Source organism: Triturus cristatus, chromosome 9, assembly GCF_964204655.1.
Source record: "Triturus cristatus chromosome 9, aTriCri1.1, whole genome shotgun sequence".
In the NCBI taxonomy this organism is placed as follows: Eukaryota; Metazoa; Chordata; class Amphibia; order Caudata; family Salamandridae; genus Triturus; species Triturus cristatus.
Genome location: NC_140592.1, coordinates 321347588 through 321370774, shown reverse-complemented (window position 1 = coordinate 321370774; position 23187 = coordinate 321347588). Strand labels below are relative to the sequence as shown.

Below are 23187 nucleotides of genomic sequence, written 5' to 3'. Positions count from 1 at the left end.
GCCCTTTCTGGACATATTGCGCATTGGCATAGAATCATTTAGAAGAGTCTAGTACCCCTTTACTTTTGATTCCTCTTGCCTCAATATGACAAAGTAAGTGCTCTATAAGGTTTATTCAGTAGCAACAAAAGAGCGACACACGGGAATGCGCTGGATACCTGCAGTCGTGGTAATGGTCTACAATCTCCATTCAAGAGTGACTAAGAGTAACCTTCAGGGATGCTGGGGAGAAAATCAGCCACAGTCTATGCTCTTTAGAGACTTCCCAGGAAACCCAGAAGGCAGTTTGCAGGTTTTCACTGGTAACATGCAGCCAGCGTCCCAAGTTCACAGGCATGCTAGAGACTACTCAGGAACGACAGGGGCAGCCCGTGTATTCAGTGGTGCCAGGAAGGCAGGATAAATGATGTATAGAGGCAACCCAAGACAGTGGCGTAACAAAGGCCCCCGCACTGCGGGGGGGCCCAAGCTCCACCGGGGCCCCATAGTCAAGTACAGTACCCTTGCCTGAGAGCTTATGAGTGAGTCCGAAGGAGGGGCCTCCATGTACTTTGCAAGGGGGCCTCCTCAAGTTTTGTTACGCTACTGACTAAACAGTGATAGGTTAGCCCACAGCATGCACTGATTACAGACTGGGTAACTGCCCTATTTGGCCCACCCAAAAATAGCGCAGAAGCCGCCCACAGGATGCACTCATTATAGGGACTCGGGGTGCACCTGGGAGCCACAGAAGAGCAGCCTACGGGAGGCACTGGTTACAGGCAGCCATGGTCAATGTACAGACACCTTGCTTCACTGTATACTATGAAAAAATGAATCACAAATATTTGTTAATTGTTCCTGATAGGCACAACCAGCCGGAAAAAAAATCCATGATCTCATCCATTCTGAAACATCAGCACAGTTCCTTTTTTTCACCCTCTCCTCTTACATGGGTACTCAGCAGGATTGTCATATAAATTCTCTCACTTTTATGTCAGAGAAAGAAAAATAAACACCAAGCTCCCTCAGAAGGCAGTTTGATATATGACCTCAGTCTTTAAATGCACAGCATATGTGAACAAGATTTAAAGGCCTGTTCACAGAATGCAGATTTGTGAAAGAATACAGTAAACCAGGTTTAGGGAAGGAGAGGGACGAATTCAAGTTGGACAGCCTAAAACGAATAAAGTCCGCAAATAGAATGCCAGAAAAAGTGAGTTACAAACCACAAAGCCAGTGTTCGGCAGTGGATGGAATGCATCCCTTGGTCGGTTTTCTGAATGTCCCAACACGTCTTTAACAAACAAGACAGCTGTGCAGGTAGGCTTCGACCTAAAAACAGATAGACCCTCAGACGCACTGCCCTAAAAATACAGCTAAACAATTCAACCCAACCTGAATTATTTTAAGTAAAAATATTCATTTTACTATTTGTTAAAACACCATGTGCCCTGGAGCTACAAGACCGTGTAAAGTCCTTCAAGATCATTCTCTGCTCAATAAGGTTCGGACAACGTAATTCACCCTCTCGAGCTCTTTTACCAGCGGCACAACCACGCACCTAATTGCTATTGTGAATGGAGCCCGTTTGGTGAGTTGTAATTTGAAATGAGCAGGGATTGAGTCTGCGCACTAGGCCGACGCGCGTTTCCGCTGAGACGGCCATGATGAATCGGGCATACTCCCGAGGGGTACATACGTGTATGTAGTGATTAAAGGTCCATTTGGCGTGCAGTAATTGCCTTATTTGGAATGCAGGTTTTGTCCAGTAAGTAAAGGTGAGCAACATCTTAGCTCATACGGGACAAACTATTTGTTAAAGCGCAGGCCGATATATTTTGTTGCGTATAGTAGCACTAGAGTGATGAGTGGTGTGTATGCTGTGATAAGTACACTGGGTAATACTAACTTTGACATCCATTACTAATTATAAGATAGGGCAACAAGAACTTTGAAGCGCATGAACAATAAACTATAGTAATTTATAAGAGTCATGTTGTTTTCAGAGAGTTGTAAACAGCACATCGCGTACTTTATGCTATGTTTTGTGTAATATAGAGAGCCAGTAGGGAAGGCATTGAAAGCGTGTTAACTGTTTGTTGGCAAATGCGCACGTTTATTGATACGTGCACATATTTCTTATTCTTAATTTTAAGCTTATTCATTGCAATTTGGATAAACAATAAAGCAAACCCCCTGATGGATTTTCGTCGGAAATGCATTGGGGACTGGAGGTTGAATGGAGAATTACGAATGAATTATACTTTGGCAGTTCTTATCAACAATGAAAAAATCAGTTTATACTCGAGCTACCATGTGCCTTGGAATCACATGGTGTTTTAAGAAGTAATAAAAATAACAATTTGAATTCACTTAATTCATGTTTGGTTTAATTGTGTAAAGCAGTGTTTCTGCTTTTAAGGCAGTGCAGTGCATCTGTGGGACTATCAGTTTTCCTAAGATGTTTACACAACATTTAATGCCATCCCGAATGGAATTTCTTTGGAAATAATGGTTTATTTGCTGTGTGTTTAATACCTTGCACGATGGCACACTGTGTCCCCCTGATCTGCCGTACCGCATAGGAGGCAGGCACGTGCATGGAATTGCTCGTGCAATGGGCCTCTTGCACATATGAAGAGCAATAATTAGGCTAGAAGGGACTGATCTTACAATCTCTAGTCTTTTCTGTTATCGTTTTAAAAGCTTGGATTTCCAAACTCTCTTTTAAAGGGAACTATGTTAATACTAAATAGTTATTTCTGTTTGGTTGAGTGGTGTCAGAGATTTGACTAATCCAAGAACACACAGTGTGTCAGTGAACAGCTGGGACTTTACGGTGTTTATTTGAAACCATTGCTACAAGCACCATAACAATCTTACGCATTTAAAACATCTCCATGGCCTATTTTGGTGTCCCTTTTGGAGAATTCCAGCTCACCCCCTTGACCGTTTCACTCTTAATTGCACGTGAGTCAAGTGTCCTCCAGGGCTGACACTTGATAGGCTGGAAAAATGGACCGCCTACACGGATTTGTCAAACGCAGCCGCCTTTGGGTTATTTACAATTCCACGAAGAAAGACACGTTCTCGGCAGAAGCCCTTTATAGGGAATGAGAGCAGGTGTTTAAATAAAGCGGCAAAACAACCAATTACACTTGATTTACATTGTCTGTTATTTTTGATATGATTATGATTGACCATACCGAGCCAAACCATTATAACAATTTATCCACGCCCCTTTTGCAAATAGCAGTTTGTTTTTGTTGACCCTATTCTATGCATTCTGTAGACGGTGAGGTTAGGAAGAGCGTGCAACAACTCCAGCGAGTACCTCTTAAAAACCCATTGCTTCAATCATAAAACATCTCTGTAGGAAAGCAGCATTCATAACTATCCTTACAAACCATGTTAAAAACAAACCAAACTCTTTGAAGTAAATGGCACTTTTCTGTCCATTTCCTTTATTGTTCCATTGCACACGATTTATTCCATACTTTCAAGTAAATGCTTGGCTTCAAGGCTATACCAGAAAATTAAAACCTCTCATGCATAGGCCTGTTGGATACAGCAGAAGTGCAAGCTTCCCCTGCCGCCCATGTATCCCCCACCTGGTCGATGTGTCTTGCTCCTGTTCTCGTGGGGAAAAGGGAGCGTTCAGCTGGAGTTCCCATTCATTCCGTGGCATCTCTGCTGACGCTTCAAAAAGGTGTGCTGATTAGTGGCGAATGTAACGGGGATTTACACTGATATGGGCCTTGGTCCAAAGGAATGTTGATAAAGTGCCAGCTCGTTTCACTTCCAGCCCCCAGAAGCCTGCATATGTTAACTGGCTTATCTCATCACCAAGATGTGATGCATTTAAATCCGCAAATGATGTTTCACCTTATATCAGGTTTAGTCTGACCCCCGCACAGATTTGTATTAAGGTTTCCAACAATGTTTAAGGAGATGGACTCTCCGTGGCTAGTAACAGAGTTCACATTTGCAGGTAATGCTGATTTGTGGGCAACAAACTAATTAAAAAAGATGGTACATTCATCATCCGAACTGTGTGCTTATGTTGTCAGTCACATAAAAAAATCACTTTATACAGTGCATTAATCTAATTTTAACAGATAAAATGATAGCCAGCGTTTTATGGCTGGACAGGATTACGCGAGACAAGACAGGGTGTCGAGGTCTGACAGTATGGAAAAATAACCAGGCATTAACATTACATTTGCAATAATTTGCACCTGACATTCGTGCACGCCTCACATAAGCAAATCGGTGTTGCCGGTAAAACGAATGACTGTCAAATCCTATCCCTGTGCCCATTCTCCCTGCACAAACAGTGCAACTCTTTCTTCGCTGCCTGCTTAACTCTAGCTTCCCCCACAAAATAAACGCGAAACCATTGCTTTACTGATAGCCTTACTCGACTGCCAGTGAAAGCGTTAAATAATGACTCCAGGGCTTTAAGTGGGTCGGGTCCTACTGCTCAGCACGTGCAGTTCTAAAAAGCAGGTACTGAGACGGGTCCCTTTCGGGCTCTCCATGTTTGCCCTCACCTTCGGGGTAAAAAAAACAAATCTGCAGCAGCATCACCCTACACTGCCTTTTGATGAATAGTTCTTTCATAGTCTCGTGATGTCAGAACTGAAGCAATTTCAATGTTGTATACAACGAAAACGTAGTTGGTGCTTATTATTCATATGCAACTAACAACCATTGACAAAGCCTAAAGTCCTGGCTTATTTAGGTGTAATGTTACTTGTTGTATTATATATCTGGATGCAATGACGGAATCAACAAAACACCAGTCAGGCGGCACGCTATGATAAGCACAGATTCATAGCTTATGTGGTTTTTAAGCTACGCCCTTAATTACATCGGCAACCCTCTTTGAGAGCTCCCCCCCCACACACACAGTTTTTTCATCCCACTTAAAGCCCTGAATGGCTTCCCTCTGGAGTTTCATGACTGGGGACGATGCAGGCTAAATTCTGAACCTTCTCTAGTTGGTATGCTAATATGTATGCAATGTGGCCAGCGTCCACATTGGAATCTCCCAGTAAAACCTGAAAGTAAATAAATAAAGCTCCAAAGTAGGAATCTGCGTGGCTCCTACATGTTTGTGCTCGCGAGCTCGTTTCTGACGCCCACAGACGTGTGTGGCGAGCCGTGTACCCCCTGAGTTTGTTTGTGCTTTACATATATATGCACCACACACCCTGACACCACCGCTGACCCACGTCTCCCGGTGACGTCACTTTGCTGCACAACTAAAGCAGGCCGCTCATTTTCTGCTCCCCGAGGTCCCCGTCGCCCTTTCAGGGTTGGTAAAGGGGACATACCTCCAGAGGAGATAATACACCGAGGAGTGCATTTTAAAACCACGGTGTTGCCAGGGAAAGGTTTTAATGGTAGCTGTGAGGCTCTTTGAACGCTAGGAAGCCGCACACTACTGCACCCGAAGCTAAAACAACTCAAAGCCATACCGTGAATCGACAATCTAGAGCTGTTTTACATGCAAGCACAGAAGGTGCTCCATACTTAGGTCATACACCCTATTTTGTGCATTAACTACATCTCTGTATGATGATTAGATTACATTAAATTGCGTGCATAAAGCAGATTTGCAGTTAGGATTTACTGTGTATTCCAGTCACGATTTCTGTTCAGTAAATCGTTTCATAGAGAGAAACTTGTAGACTTTGAGAATGCACATTACCTCATGCTGTAACAGTTAGTAAAACTAGCATCGCATTCGCACTGTATCTTTCACAGCAGTTCACACTGTCAGGTAGAACCCATGCTGTACCGCTTCATAGTGCACAGTTGGTTCTGGATTGTGCTAGATGGGCCTACTGAAGGAGTTCCAGCCATTTCCTTTCAGAAGTACACAGGCCATTACAACCACACCGTAAGGTTCTGTGATAGCATGGTGGCCTCCTACGACGGCACAAACGGTGTATCTGAGAAGACTGAGCTGATGGAGTCAGAGTCAGACTTAAGTTGAAGAATCTTAGGGTTTTTGGCATCATGGAATTCATCACTGGCCGCCATGTTGATCTTGCCGTTCTGGACCTCCTTGATGGGTTCAAGGAAGACTACATGCTTGGTACTGCTCGACTTGCGGTTGGGTCCATCTGTGGTTGGTGGCGTGCTGCTCAAAATGGAGGACTGAGCACTGCATTCATGCGGAGGGCTAGGAGTGGGTGACTTTCTGCAGCAACAGAAGCATCGGCATGGCGTCAAGTACAGGTACATGAGAATAAGAACAAGGGTTACCACACATCCAAGAAGTGTTGTGAGGCCCGTGTTGAAGGGTTCCCCATCAAACCTTGGGAAATGGACCGTCACATTTACTTCGTATGTTGAGTTCTGATGCAGGCGTTTGTTGAGGGCAATGCAGAGATATATGCCAGAATCCCACGGTTGTGCTGACCTGATCTCCAGGCTGCCATTGCTGTAGATCTTAAGGCTCTGATTGGTATTGCCAGGATAGGTTAAAAACTCATAGCTAGGGGAGATCCATAGGTAAGTTGTGTACTGTTCTTGCAGTGTAGTGTTACAGTCGATTAAGACTGAATTCCCCACACTCGCCTTCAGGTGAACTTCCGATGGGCTGCCATAGGTCAGAGAGCAGTTTTCAAGACTGCTGTAGTGGGTTAGGAACTTGACCACTGCTCTAGCTTTCCCCAAATACAGGCACGTGTGCTCCTCTTGGAAATCCAGCACCGAGCTGAAGCCACGCTTATGCCAGTGTAGAAACATGTTGTAGAGTGCGCAGTCACACGTCAGGGGGTTGTTATGCAGGTATAGCCCATTTTTGATGTACACAGGCAAGGATGTTACCTCGTCAATGGGAAGTGTAAGAAAGTAGTTGGAGGACAGGTCCAGTGTCCTCAGTTGGGGGTTGCTGAGATTGTGCAAGTAACTGAAGGAAAAGCTTTCAATTAGGTTCCTACTTAGATAGATCTTCTGTATGCTGCTCAGGTGGACAAAAGCTCGACTGTCCACCTGCGTTAACTTATTATTGTACAGCAGGAGCTCCTCTAGATTGACCAGATGTTCGAAGAAGTGCTCCTTGATGGACACCAGAAGATTGGAAGATAAGTCGAGATGCCGGAGCAGAGTGGCATTGTGGAACACCCGCGCTGTCAGCCTTTCGATCCGATTGTGGCTGATGCGGAGTGCCTGGAGGCGTGGCAGGGTGGCCAGCCAGTGGTTATGAAGCTGGGAGAGGTTATTGTGGCTGAGATCCAAGCTGGCAGCCATAGGAGGCAGCGCCGCAGGCACCTGCTGAAGATTCTGGTTCGCACAACTAAGAAGATCAGAGGCGCAAATGCAGGCAGATGGGCACCCATGGGCGCTGGCGGGGCTGCTTCGGGCAAACAGTTCCAAAAATAGAAGCTTTCCGAGCCATTTCCATACTAAGTATCCCAGGGAAAGCCTATGCATCATGAGGAAGCCTGCTTTCTGAAACGAAGGAAAGACGGCAACTTTTACCTCCCTTGAGGGGCAGCATTAAGCAGAATTGGTATTAATGCGGCGTTTTCAATCGTCGCCTTGCAGACAATGTCTTGCTGAGGTCTGTTGGAGGTCAGCCTCGACTGTCCATCACTTTCAGTCCCAGGCTATACGGGGAATTTATACAACATAAGGACCCAAAACAAAGGACAGGCTCCGAAGACGAGGACCCATGGTTTAACAAGTGTACCTTTGCTCGGTCTCTTCTCCTCCTGGCAGTCGGGCGCAGCTAAAAGGGGCGATGTAGTTAGGTGTTGGCAAAAGAGTACAGCCCGCAAGCTTCATGGGCCACGAGTTTCTCCATGCCTCCTGCAGTTCTCCCAGCCTCTGGGTGCCGGAGATCCCAGCTCGCTGGGTAGCTCACTCGGTCTGTCCTTGGAGACTTCGGAGTATCCCGACCTCGGCGCGCCCCTCCCTGAGTATCAGCTCCGACTGACTGTAGCCCATGGCACAGGACTCATCCAGAGCGCGGAATGTCCCAGCGCGCGCTCCTCCAATCCGAGCGCGCGGCGAGATTGGAGAAGAGAACTGGGAAGCGAGGGAAGGACGTGCCGAGGAGCTGGCTGTCTGCAGCGTCATTTGGTTTGTCACTTGTTCACGGAGAAGGTAGCCGCTCTGCTCTCGGGACTTGAGGGGAGTTGTGCGTGTTTGGGAGCGGCGTGGCGCCTGCTGCGGGTTCTTCCGCGTGTCTTTGAGCTCCTCGCTGTCCGTCTTGCCCTGCCGGGATGAAGTGGCGGACTCGGGGGTTGGGCTAGCTCAGCAGAGAGAACACTGAGAGACGTGATTGGACACTGCAGTAGAAGAGGGGGTGAGGTGCTGTACGCTGACTGAACCATTATTTTCTTTTTGAATGGCCTGCCTGTGCTCTCTTCGCGCCACCTGTAAGTGGAGAGGAAAGGCGAACGTACAATACTGACAGGGGACGTCACAGGCTTCCAGGGAGATAGGTAAAGCATGTGTAAGGCGGGGAGCGGCACAACGAGACGTGTTTCGTGGAGCATCACTGTGTTTCGTTACATGGGTACTTTAAACGTGCCTTGTGATACCGGCCCGGAGTCCAGCGTGACTAACACTCGCCCGTCTCTTCTGTGTTGCCCTTTCCGCGATAAATATAACTTGCATACTCGAAGCTTCAGAAAACATCAGGTCCGCTTTTTTTTTTTACCTGGTTGTCGGTGAAACAAATAATTGGCTCCAACTTCCAAGACACGTATAAAGCCACATGGATCAACAACGCCCAACGCACCCATCCCTCGATTGCCAGAGTGGCCTCGCAGACATTTTGATCTGCAGATTGTGGCCTTGTTCACTGTCCACTGGAAATTACATCATGCTTTGTCAAAGTCAACAGGTATTGCATTTTTTGTTTGCTTGTTCAAATAAAGTCTTCCCATGATTTACAGTTCAACGCAGAAAGTTGCACCATCGCTGGAAAGGTGCCACCTTTGTGGCAGCACCTTTCAGGGGTGCAAGTAGACCCGAACTGAGGGGGGGGAGGGGTTTGGGGGGGCTAGTACTAAACAATGTTGGTGGGCTGCCATTTCACACACTAGGAGCCGAGACCGCATTAGAATACACGTTTGGAAGGCTAATAGGTCCGCGTTTAATGCGCTAATGCATGGAAAAGGCATACATCCTTGCCTGTTCTTTCCTGCAGTAGCACATTAAAGCCAGATCTTCTGTCTTTGCCAATGCATTCCCCTAAGACCCCGAGCACTGCGGGAGCTCAGAGTGCCCACCAGACCTGCGAGCATCGGATATTTGCAAGATGGTAGGTACCAAGCAAGTCCTGTGCATGTCTGAATTGAAAGCACCGAAGGCTCAATGGAAAAGTGTATTTTATGATTAAAAGTAGCATGAACTACATGATGATAACATGCTTCTAGGGAGCAAGAAGATGTTTGTGGGAGAATTCCCCCAATGTGCCCTATAAAGTGTTCCTACAGACACTGAGAAATAGGCTTCAGATGTGAAGAATAAACCGGGATAAAGAAAATTGTGGGCGCTTATATTTACCTGTCAAAATGAGATGGACTCCACAACAGCTCAAAAGGAAGGGATGTTCACAGACAATAATAAGCTGGGTACATGTTCACAATGTAAAAGCATGCATATGTTGGTATTTCTATAGCATGGACCAAACCCGATAGCAAAAGAGTGTTGCACCATTACGGAATGTGACTGAAAATGATGCAAGATTGTCTTTATCAAGTGGTGGCTTATATCTTTTTGTCACACATACGTACACTAGGATCTCACACATTTAAATTTGAGGCACATTGTGATTTCCCAGAACTGCACAATTTTCAGTCAGTGTCAAGCTGGATTCAAATCAAGATCCTCGGATCAACAGCTTAGCCACTAGACCACATCTCCTTCCTTAGTCGATAACTAGAATTTTTTAAAAAAGCTTCAAACATTCAGTTTCACCACTCCATGTGAGCACGCATGTTCTGTTGAGGTTTTGACATGCCCATTAGGCCCCATTCCTCAGGCTGTCTAGTAAGTGGACCAAATGCAAATAATTTTGGTGTTTGTTTTATTCATGGGTAGTACCTAATTAGTTGTCCCTTGTTTAAGGTTGAGGTTTATCTATTTGCATATAAATGATGCTTTAGATTTAAGTACATACAGAGCTTGCATGATGGGTTGCTGTGTAATCTGGTCCAATATTACCATTGATGGGTTCTGGTGATATCTTTGGCCTTGTAGTTTGTAAAGGTCACCAGAAGTCTGAGATGCCAATGAAAATGTACCCGTTGTGTATTTGTTATGTTACAAGTTGTTTTATTCAAAATGCAGCTAACAATGGGCATTGACTGGAATTAAAATAATGAGTGTTTTTTACCTGTCACAAATACTTGCTAAAACAATAGGCAATGGTGAGATCAGTGGATTTGTGTGACTCCGTAGCTGCAGAGTTTACAGCATAATTATGGAATTACTGAATTTGCCACTTAATTTCCACAACATGTAGACTTCACCAAAATTGTTATTTCCAATTCAAACGGATGAAAATAATACAGCCAGACGAAGTACCACATAATTAGCATTTTTTATCTCATAATTTGGAAACCTTGGTCCTCCAACCTGCATAATCCTAGTAGCCTAGACAATGTAAAGCCTTTGCACTGTGGTGGCAAAATCTGTTTTTCACACTTCACCGTGAAATATTTTCCAAATGTCACAGTTCCTTATAGATATGTGGGTTTAACACCACTGCTTTATGTAAAATAAAAACACCAAAACATGTAATACATGCATTTTTGCTCAAAGATGTAATGACTTCTCAATAATCTCCGTTGTACCCATCAGTGTGGAGCAGAGATCATGATGGGGATAAGTATCTCATTTTTAATGTAGTATTTTCTATCATCTAAGATAGTGTTCAAACGGTTCATGAATCTTTTTTCAATTTTTGGCTCTGCAATACTTCTTTAAAATGGCTAAACGCTGCTATCAGAGAAATGAGGCAATATGGTAAATTTCAATTATACAGCCCATTCCCCATTGATAGCTCTAAACTAATTTATTAAAATACACACTTACACCTAAACCAAACTTCATCGGTTCGAAATCTCAGTGGATATGCTAAAACGATCTGCACATCATTATATGTACATAAGTAATGTTATTAAACAGTAAGGGTTGAAGCAACAATATCGGGTGCAAAACAAAGCTAAATACTCATCCACTAAGAGTATTGAACGTGTCTTTGCTAGAAAGTCAAAGACTTAAATCTAATAAACAAGCCACGTTGCACACCACCGTAGTCTAATGTTCTATTTTGTTCATTTCTTTGAAAATTGTCCGTAAGTTGTAAAGTTCATATAGAAAAGTAAACAAATATTCAGTTTTGATAACAATGTTGTATTGAATATTTTATTCGCCAAATGTGTATCCAGCTTGAAGTTGGATACACATTTGGCGAATAAAATATTCAATACAACATTGTTATCAAAACTGAATATTTGTTTACTTTTCTATATGAACTTTACAACTTACGGACAATTTTCAAAGAAATTAACAAAATAGAACATTAGACTACGGTGGTGTGCAACGTGGCTTGTTTATTGGACCTAAACCAAACTTGGCAACCTAAGCCAAACTTGTACTCAGTCGCTGTTTCTTTCTTTCCAAATGAAAGAAGGTTAGACAATGATGCAGATTTAAATGTCTGCATGCTGCAACAAAAATGTATCATGGGTTGTAGTATTGGTTGCCATATTAGTGAAGGAGCTGAAGCCATGTAAAAATATTTATTCTTGCTGCGGTGAGCATCGACAGCATAAGACACTTCTGCAGGATTCAATTGATATAGCCATGAGACCTGTAAGTAAACCCATGCGTGTGGGAAAGTGCGTGCATTCCCAGAACCCTGATGCTCCAATCTCAAGGGGGTTCATGTAGCTACAGCCAGTGCACAATGCCTGCACCCTCAGTCAGTGTGGAGCTCATGTTCCTACACCTGAACAGATATCTCTCTTCCTGCACCCTTAAAGTTGAGCTGCCAGCACAAGTTTTAGGCCGTAGTCCTCCATCCACTCTCTTTGGGGTTTGCTTGCTTCAACCAAGCCAGGGAACTGAATGTATAAAACACCAAACTCCTTCAATATGTGAAGGGTTTACGTTTGATTTTCCTCGTGAAACACAATTTAAAAATTGACTAGATCACCTTTTACAATTCTAAAATATATCTAGCAAGTGAATCTGTCACATGTGCAGCATATTCAGTCCAACCCAGTGCTTACTCTGCTAAAAACAAAATGTGTGCTGGTGACCAAAATGTTTCGTTGGAGATGGATATCGGCACCGTTCACAAAAAACACTGCCCAGTGACACAAGTATAGGCAGACTTCTTATGAAAGGAGCACTAGGAATGGGCGTGATATGCTGTAAATTTTGCTTTTGTCAGCATAGTTACAGCCTCATGCTTCCACATCTTCAAAATGCTCAGTACAATATTCATATGGCTCCCAGTCAGCACATGCAGAATGTTCACCTAGGCTGTCATCATCATCAAGCTGGACTATAGTAACACACACTGTCGGAACCACTGTCTAACTGCTAGAAGACTTAAGACCATACAAAACCCAGCGGCCAAACTCACACTTATGCTTTCCCTCATGTTCACATCACACCTACCCAACAAAGACCTTCACTGTCTCCCCATTTGCTAAACCACACACAACACACCCACCAGACACTTCTGCTCAGCCAGAATTCTGTTTGCACACATCCCCCACATCAGGGCTGGACTGGGAAGCAAAACTGGGCTTGGCACACTGCTCGACCGGCCCCCAGGAGGGGGGAGAGGGAGGTGCGTTTGGGCTGTTAATTCATGCCTGTTCCGGCCAATTTTATTACAGGGGGCTGATATTGTTGGCCTCCGGTAACAAAACAGCCCCCCAGGGGCCATAACCGGCCCCCACCCTGGCGGCCCACTGGGGAAATGCCCGGTGCCTGCTACGGCCAGTCCGGCCCTGCCCCACATACAATGAACCAGAGTCAACTGTGGTGCTTTCCCCAACCTCATTCCCAAAGCCTAGAACAACCTACCTCATCACATTTGAGCTGCCTTCTCAGTACTTGAGCTGCGCAGGAAACTGGCTATTCGCTTGGACATGTCACAGCTGAGATAACCTTTATTTTGTCAGCACTAAGATACTCTCCAGGGTGAGCTGTGTACCTCTCAAATACCCCTAACATAACAAAGTTTGCCTTAGCGTTCTTCTTGGGGTGTTTTTCATACATCTGTCACTCTGGTGTCTCCTGTTTCACACTCCGTCTCTGTTCTTTTCCATCTCTGTCACAATCTCCTCATTTCTTTCTTACCTTTCTGTCCATATTCGCATAAATGCTTAATTCTCTTTCACTACTATTTATCTTGTCTTTCTCTCTCTCTCTCTTCAATCTCTTTTCTTAATCCTTTCCCTCTCACTGTCATCCTCCCTTCCACCTTCTCTTCGCTCCCTACCAGGTATATTAACCTTGGTGAAAGATGTGGGATACTCCCACAGAATATTAGCTTGTCATGGTTTCTCAGTTCCAGCAGGTTTTTTAGGTCTCGCCTGATCCAGCGCTTGCGCTGGTCTGGCCGAGACTTTAAGTAAGGAGGGCTTCAAAAAATGCTACCGCCGGCTACAGCTTGCAGTGCATGTGCGCACGTTTGAGCAGAGGCGCCATATGGCGTGATTACTACTGCGCGTGCACCACTCATGCACATGCATTGCAAGCTGTGGCCGTCATCGCGATCACTTTCGCTTTCAGAGTGATCGCGATGACTTTCGCTTTTACGGCCGCGCGGCGTTACTTTTACTGCCGCGCGGCCAATGCTTGTAATTACCAGGCCATAGGTCTCGTGCTAATGCTTGCTTGGCTGAATTGCATGCAAGATGGTTTCTAAATTATCTCACGGCTTTCAGTAGTTAAACTGCTACAGTCAGTGCAGGAAAGGCCCCTCCTTGCATGCCTGTGCTCTCTAGTTTGTGCTTGCAGCGCTGACCCTCCTCAAAGGCTGCTCGTGACAAGACAGATGCTTACATTTGTATGGCTCCATCTACTCTTTGGCTGGCTCCTGGCCTATTGTACAGCCCACCTACGTCAGCCAATGGTGTGTCTGCACCGGGTTCCGTGCTTACATCTGAGACTCTCGGTTGATTGTGCCTGCTGGCGAACTCAAACTTTCCAAATATATCACTCACAGGAGTTATGCCAATTACGCCAATTGTGCATATTGTGCCAATTGTGCATAACCTGGCTGCCCCACTAGAATGCCAATATACATGCCAAGTGTAATTAAATGGTATTGCAGGCACCCTGCTAGTACACCCCTCCTCCTGGTTGCAAGTCCCATACTGCGCTGACCCATTCAGTTAAGCACTGTTCATTCTCATCATTCACTGGCAACAGCTGTGCATTAACTGCAGTGCAGCCACTAGACAAAATCGTGATGGCTTCAGATGCCAGGCTTAAAACCTTCCTTGCGTTCGCCACACTGAGTGCCCTCTGCCTCTTCTTTTGCTGCCTATCTTTCTGTACTGCTGTGACAACAACCTGTTGGCTTGCCATGAGCTGTTTCGGATCCTTTCTGCCACGTATCCACAGGGTGTCCTCCCCAGCACCCATCTCATGAACCAATCCTGGGTATGGATGTCTCCTTCTGCTCTGGCTAGCTCAACCACCGCAAACACAAAGATGATGGACAGAATGCTGAAACTTCAGACACTCACTATTAGATCAGGGTTAAGGCCATTTTTGTTCTTCTGCTCACTCCGCCTCCCCAGTTCAGATTCAGCCATATGCAAATTAGTCTTGATCCTATTCCTCATGGGAACTGTCCAGCCTCAAATGCCAGGCCAGATCCTCCCTGGACAAGAAACAAGCATCCTAGGACTGGTTTCAGGGTAACACCCCTCATCAGCCAGGAAAGCTTGAATCCAGGTGGGAGGGTCGGTGAGCCCAGTATCTGAAGCTCGCAGTGTGCCTCCTCTTCTGCACTTCCTCGCAGGCTTCCATACCCTACTAATCAGACAGTGTAAGTATGAGATCAATCTTGCTATGTGATTGAAATGGCGAGCTCCTGATATCATGGTGTACAGTGGCTCGCAATTTTAGGGGTAGTTTTGCTCCCAAAACGAGATGCCTGCGGTGAAGTCTCTGGTGCTGCTGAGTCGCTGTCATGACCGCCTTCTTTATCTTGAGGGATTCTAGATGCCAGCCATACTGTTCTGTGGTGTTATGTCTTTCCTTGACACATCCTCCAGGTACGTTTCTTTCTTCCTGCGAGGGCCCTCTCCAGTCAGTTGCTGCTCCTAGTGTGCCCCCGCAGCGGTCGCTCACAGCGCCTCAGAGTAGGTTGGTGTTCCTTGCTCCCAGTTTGTCACCAGTCGTCCTCTGCTGAAGTTCGCTGACAGTGCCCCAACCAACATCTTTTTGTTCCCGAAATGCCTAGGCCTCAATTATTCAGTCCTTTGACCGGCTGGCTGGCCCAGACCCGCTTCCAATGCTGCCAACCAATAGGGTGGGCTTAATTACATGCCCTTCAGACTGCGATGGACTTCATGACACCTACTGCTTCCCGCCCTGAAATTTCTCCCTCTCCTAAAAGTCTGGCCCGTCACCAGTAAGTGGGGGTGGGAGAGGGTCCAGCACCTCAAGAACCAACTCTGCTGCCTGCACAACAGTATGGCACTGGCCTGGGCCCTCCAGTGAATTAGAATCAGTCTCCATATGGCAGACAGTCCCAGAAAGGCCTGTGCTCCGTCTAACCTTCGTGTTGTGCAACATTTTTGTACATTAATTTGGACAATTGGTTGATTCATTGTCTCTGTATAATGTGTATTTGACATAAAACACTCTTACACCCTACACTGGGATGAAAAACAAGCACTTTAAAAACAATAGTAAGTGATATTTATATTGTTTGTGTAACTTCTCACAAAAACAGATCTAGATATGTATGCACAGCTCTTAGTACACAGGTTAAGAAAAATAAATTTAGATGAGCCTCCAAACCATAGTTTCTCTTACGCACATGAAGTGACAATAAGCTAGAGTGCCTTTGCTTCTTTCCAGTACACTAGCATCCCGGGATTAGTCTATTGAATTGCCCGGTTCTAGAGGGTGGCCCAGGTCTTACTAAGGTAGCCCCGTGGCCAATTCACAAAATAAGCAACAAAAAAAGATAGAAATAAAAATAAAAAAATAAAAAGCCTTTCCTCTGCTCTTTTTTTCAGTGAAAGATATATAAAATATCACAGGCCTGGAGTCTCGCAATCAAAGCCTAACTGTGCAACGTTAATCTATAATGCCTAATCCTTTGGCTACTTCAAGTGCCTGGGGACAGCCACAACACAACCACACACACACACACACATACAACCACACCCACACACAACCACAAACACCAACACACATACAACCACACACAACCACAACTACACACACAACCACAACTACCCACAACCACTCACAACCACACACACTCACAACCACACACACTCACAACCACACACACTCACAACCACTCGCAGCCACACACAACCACTCGCAGCCACACACAACCACTCGCAGCCACACACAACCACTCACAACCACACACAACCACTCACAACCACACACAACCACTCACAACCACACACAAACACACACACACACACAAACACACACACACAGCCACACACACACCCACACACACAACAACAACACAACCACACACGCAACAACAACACAACCACACACGCAGAACCACACACACCCACACCCACACCCACAACCACACACACACACACAACCTTGTGCCTTGTTCTTTTACAGCACACCAAGAATGATTTAGTAATTTACTTTTGGGCTCCTCTTTGAGCATAGCTGTTGATGACAAGATCAGCATGCTTTCTTCTCATAAGGATCCGACAATCAGTTACAAAGGTGGCCATCTGAACCTCTTTGTTTAGAGCTGCTTCGAACTGCTGGTGAGGCAGATTTAGATTTCACAGAAATGCTACGCCTTTTAGCAGCAGGACTACAGTAACAGAATTTGACCAGATGTTTGGGATGCCAAACTGCTTGCGGATGCAACTTCCACCCAGATTAAGTTCTTCAGAGATCCTTTTTTGCAGCTCGTGCTGAGTGCATATACTTCAAGAGACTAGCTTTCTGTCCGAGATTTTGGTCACTCATCTTGAATTCCAGGCTAATCTCGGCTGGTGAGGTATTATGTGAAGCCTAAACAGTGATCTGAAGTCTGCGCTCTGAACATTGTTCAGAGAAGCACCTAGTTTCCCTGGAAATGCCTCTGTGTCATATGCCAGTGTTAGGATGAGTTTAACATTTATCATCTTCAGCAGTGGTTCCAGAGTGGGCTGTTTTGTGGTCTTGAATATAGATTGAAAACAAATTGTAGGGAGGCATATTTTGTCTTTAATGAACTAAGATGTTAGATCAGCATAAAATTCTATGTAGATGCACCACATAACACCATTTCGGGAAAAAATGTACCTTGGGAGAGGTGTGGCTCAGTGGCCAGATCAGCCGACTCCAGAGTGCAGGGTTCACTGTTTGATCTCTGGTGCCAGCAGGCAGCTCAGCTCAACATTATGTGACTCTGGGCGATAGCTCACTTAATCTATCTGACGGCCCCCAGCGCCTTGAAACCCCTAAGGGGGGCGATATGCTCGCGCTTTACAAATAGGAATTAATACTATTATTATTTGATGTAAGAAAATGACACAATGAGTTGAACATCTACAGTTGATATCCCCGGACATTTTAAAGTTCAGAGATTGGAAGTATGACACTTTTTTCATTAGTAACGCATCATTTGCAGCATTAGCTATTGCATTATTCAACACTGTAAAAAATTATTATTGGAATAGAATACCCTTTAACAGAGCTGCATGAATGTTCCACAATTCGTAAAGTCAGTGCACCTGTTGCAGGCATCTGGGAATCCTAGATTGTCAGCCGGTAGAGAGCACCAAAATATGTAACACTTGACTTCTTGAAATGAAAATGTAGAGCACTTCAGCCTAAAACTGTGCATGTTTTGAATGAGTAGCCCCAAGGAGGGTATGTTTTGGGGTGTATTAAATATAGAATTCAATAACTCTCTAAACTGAACTCGCGTTTTAGGAAAAAAAGCACGTTTTAAACCAGCCCTTGCTAAATATATACATGCTAAGTACCGTTTAACACCTTGGTTGTTAGGTCTCGCCTGACCCAGCGCATGCGCTGGTCTGGCGAGACTTATTGAGAGGGCTCCAAAAAGTGCTACCAGGCCAGCCTACAAATATAGTGCATGTGCGTGGGCGCGCACGCCGCTTTTACCGTGATTACTTTCACGGCCGCTTTGATGTTTGATCGCGATCACTTTCGCGGCCGCACGGCCGCTTGTTGTTTCTTTCTAATCGCGGCACCGGTGCTTTACTTTTAGCATTAAAAGTAAAGCACGGGTGCCGCGATTATAGGAATAGTAAAGAAATAGAAACAAACATCTATTTCTTTACTTTTGCTATAATCGCGGCACCCGCGCTTTACTTTTAACATTAAAAGTAAAGCGCGGGTGCCGCGATTATAGCAAAAGTAAAGAAATAGATGTTTGTTTCTATTTCTTTACTTTTGCTATAATCGCGGCACCGGCGCTTTACTTTTAATGTTAAAAGTAAAGCAACGGTGCCGCGATTAGAAAGAAAAAAAATTGCTACCGCCGGCCACAGCTTTAACAGGTTTCCTGTAAGTGTGACCTGACTGTACCCATGTATAATGGCCCCTTATTGTTGTGGGATAACTGTGCTTGTAGATTTGCTAAATAGTAACCACTTTGTTGTAAAAACAAACTCATTGCACAGTCACCAAATAATAGCTCACCTTCCATTGCATTAACATATTTACAGCTGCATTGACTACAGTCAGTGCTTCACTGTCCATGCATGTCTTTGTCTCGCTGAAACGTACGTGTGAACAATGTCTTAGGCAGGTTAGTGCGAAAATGGAAAAGCAGTCTGCAGCGTTTGAAAATGTTTTCAAGTACATGTCATACCAGGTGGAATCATGAGTCTGGGTATTTAGTGCATTCGGCTGCCTTTCTTTAAAACCTGCGACCATATGATGCGTTGCAGCAATCACACCAAAACTAATGTTCGTTGCATTGTGCAATATGAAAACCAAATGTCCTCTAGGTTCTTTTGTTTTTTTGCTTGTGAATGTATTGCTTGTTGAGTTGGTTTGAGAGCACGTTAAGCTGCAGCCCTTCACTCCAGTGCAGTATCCCTCACAATCCCCTCCAGTGTAAAACCAGTACTTTTGCCTTTCGACTGCTTGCACATTCAGTCCTTGGCCTCTCTACTGAGGCACTCAATATGGGGACAATTTTTGTCCATTGTGGTGGAGTTTAGGTTTGAAATATGCATAGTGCCAAGGTTACGAGTCCATCGGACTTTGGATACTACAAACCTGGTTCTCCTAGCTCTCGGGTTTGTAGATCTTAATAAAAGCTTACCGGCCTCTCTAGCCACAAATACTGTGTATAAATTCTATAGAACAATTATAGATGGCTGCATGAATGTCCCATGACATACTGTTTCACAGCATGACACATTTACATTTATAATAACTGTTCAGAACCCGCGTTTTTAACCCTCACTGATGAGTGAGAGCAGAATAACTCAGGTTGTGAATACTTCATACCTCTGAGGTGGCACCCCCAGTTTTGGCTGCCTGAAGCCACCAGTGCTATAATATGAGCTCTCTGATGTAACAACTTCTCCTCCTGGCAGTGCAAATTGCAGATGTCCGTCCCACGGAGGTAGATGGTAGAGACGAATGTTCCCGAAATGAGGAAAGGGAGGCCTATAAATTCATCATATGTGACCTACTACGCTGGGTGGTAACGGTCCATGCTTGTACTCTTAATTTGATCTATGTTTTGTGATACAATGATTTCTATTGCACTGTATTGTGTATCTTGTCTGTCACAATGTTTATGCATCCTTTATCATATGGTAATTCAAATGCCGATAACCTTTTAGAACAGAAAGGGAGGCCTATACTTAATAGAGTATGCAGTGGGATTTTCATGCAAGGATACCCAATCCGGGCACTTATTTTGTAACAAAGGCCTCCTTTCCAACAACTCTGTAGCTTATAATATCCTATTGCTTCAGCAGCCAATGACAAACAATGTGTTACTCTCTGCTTTTTTTGGCAGATGCTGCTTAAAACTATTTAAATTCTGATTACACTATGAAATTGTAAACGTATCTGAAACTATCTGGTGTAAACATTAAGAATTATCCAAATTGTGTCACAATTAAACAAAAATAGCATTTCCTTGCCCTTCCCCCAATTTTCTCATTCTCCCTGCCCCGCAGCAGTTCATATTTTTACCATCAAGTAAACCACAAAAATTTGGGCCACCTGAATCTCTAGCTGCAGACTTTAAGATTCCTTTGCTGCTGCTGTGCCTTGGCCGATACCTTACACTTGATAGCCAGGTTAAATGGGATGCAGTTTCATATTGCAATAACCTTTGCTATGGAATGGTTGTGGAATTAGATTGAACCAGTCCAATTATCTTCCCAAAATTATTTAACCTGAAAAATCGTATGACACTGAAGAGTACACTTGTCTTTACCACGCCCTCTAGGTAGGTCGGAGCTTTTAAAAGCTCTTTTCTAGTCTTATAAAGTCTTTTAGGTACATCTAGGCTAAACGCATGTCACCATTTGGGGTGCATCTGCGGTTAAAATCTACTGTGACACCTCACCTATTGATCATTTTTGCTATTAACTATGGAAAAAGATCATGCGGCACTTTAAATACTCTTTAAATATCACCAGTCCCAAAAATCTGCATAAGTGACAAGTCAAATAGGCATAATTTCTAATTACGCACTTTTGGCTGGTGCTATCATCTCACCACACCAAGTTTCCAGTCCTGTTTACTTTCCATTCTGCAGAGGTCTGGTAAAAATAGTGCAATTTGTTAAGTATTACATCCCATAATGTTTGTGTAAGTTACCAGATCTTTAGCTGCCACAAAACACTTAACCATAGTATGGTCCTCCAGAATAATGTCAAGACACACAACCAACCACAACCAACCACACAATCACACACACACAACCACACATACAACCACACACACACACCCACACCCAACCACACACACACCCACACCCAACCACACACACACACACCCAACCACACACACACACAACCACACAAACACACAACCACACACACACAACCACACACAAAACTACTCACACAACCACACACACACACACACAACCACACATGCACACAACCACACATGCACACAACCACACACGCACACAACCACACACGCACACAACCACACACAACCCCACACACGCACAACCACACACACAACCACACAAACAACCACAAACAACCACACACGCACACAACCACACACGCACACACGCACACAACCACACACGCACAACCACACACGCACAACCACACACGCACAACCACACACACACAACCACACAACACCAAACAGTTTTTTGGGCTGTCAGCATAAATACGCTGTCACCAAACACGATGAACACCTCGGGAAAGTTTGGGAAGTCACCCCCAACTTTGAAACCACTTGCTGTTGCAGAGTGTGTGTTGTACACATGGCAATACCTTGACACAGTGGACTGTTGCAAGGAATGCTTTGAGCCTCGGAGGCTGACAAACCTCAGCCTGTGCATTAGTTCACCCCGAGTTGGCGCTGCATGTAAACAGGGTGCCCACTGTCCAGCATGAAGTGAGACATTGTGATCGGGGCTGGAGATGCTATTTAGCAATCTGCTTAGAACATTGTGTTTCATTTATGGCATTAAACATAAAGTAGCACTGGCAACGCTGATAAAATGGATTTTATTTTGAGTTGTGACTAAAACTATAAAAAAAAACCTTCAGTACTGAAACAAGTGCAATAGGTCTTGCATTTGCAAAAGTTTAAGCTATTAGCATTGTTCATGACAATGCCTTTTTATCTATTTTATAAAACAAACACATAAATAAATGTCATTATCATTTACAATGCCAATAGCTAGTGTTGCATTATTATTAGCAATGCCAACTGCCCACACTTTTATAATGCGAGACCTTTTGCATTGCAAATGCTTGTTTTTCAGTGTTCTCATTTGTAGCATTGTGTGAGTTTGATTGTATGCACGTCTATGAGCGCCTCTGATGCTCAAGTTAGAACAGTAAGCAGTGTTTAAGCATGATAACGACCTGAAGGTTCCTCGAGAGATCGGGTCGTAATTTATGGTCTAATCTGCCAGATGTCCCTCCTCTAAGGCCTGCTGGGAGCTCAACAGAGTGTGGAGCTGCTGAAGGTGATACCCTTCGCCTGCAGGGCCCGTGGACGCACCTCTCACTGAGCTGTCCCAAAACAAAACTAAATGAGTTGCATCTCTGTTTGGCCACAGCACGATACAAATGGGTTTTCAAAGAAAAGAATTAGCAAAAAGTATTGCAGGTGTCTCTCGCTACAGGAATTAAAAATACCCGAGAGTTTAGAGGTACACGTTAATATGTTTAAGTTGCCCCTCAACCTTGTGCATGGAGTTCGTGCAGCCTATGTCCCTCAAGAGACATCTCCATTTTTAAAAGTGTTAAGTAGAATCATTTGCATTTACACCATATACAATGATGCCTGGACAGCTTCAGCTGAATGTTTTTTATGAGGCTGATTGATCAGTGCTACATGCTCTACATCCGCAACCTCCGGTGTGAAGCACAACCCCCAACCAATGCTGCTGCTCATTTATTTGTATGTGTCTGTGTTTACTGGAAATACTCTGGGCTACAGCTTGCAGTTCTTTTAAGCGTGCTCCGTGGAGGCGCATCAAGGGTAGGTTCTCTTGTCCAGACCACAGCTGGAACCCCGGACCTTGCCGTTTGTTCCGGTGAATCCCTCCTCACTGTGTGTGCAGCATTGGTCTCCCGGCTCCCTGTTTCAGGCTAAAGAAGGAGGCGCCATGATGTGCTTTTCTTTTACTGAAATCCATCAATAAATACTGTGCCGTGTCAGGAGTGGCAACTTTCAGCAAAGTGAAAACTGCACGCATTTCGAAAGATACGCAAGTAGAGACCAAAGACCATTAAAAAAACAGACCTCAGTCATTGAAGGCACAGCAAACGTGCGATAAGAAACGAGATT

General features: G+C 44.6%; 2 protein-coding genes across 3 annotated transcripts in view; one reads left to right on the top strand and one right to left on the bottom strand.

Annotated features, from left to right (window-relative positions):
* The window catches only part of RNF123 (ring finger protein 123), a 1761234-nt gene that overhangs the window by 1253654 nt on the left and 484393 nt on the right, over nt 1-23187 (top strand). The window lies entirely within an intron of this gene.
* AMIGO3 (adhesion molecule with Ig like domain 3) lies at nt 3430-8213 on the bottom strand. Its single transcript, XM_085625037.1, has one exon. It carries the CDS (start codon nt 7432-7434, stop codon nt 5920-5922), a length of 1515 nt encoding a protein of 504 aa, XP_085481163.1. The 5' UTR covers nt 7435-8213; the 3' UTR covers nt 3430-5919.

Excerpts from the sequence above, each read along its gene's own strand:
- AMIGO3 (XM_085625037.1), bottom strand. The coding sequence starts at position 7,434 with ATGATGCATAGGCTTTCCCTGGGATACTTAGTATGGAAATGGCTCGGA.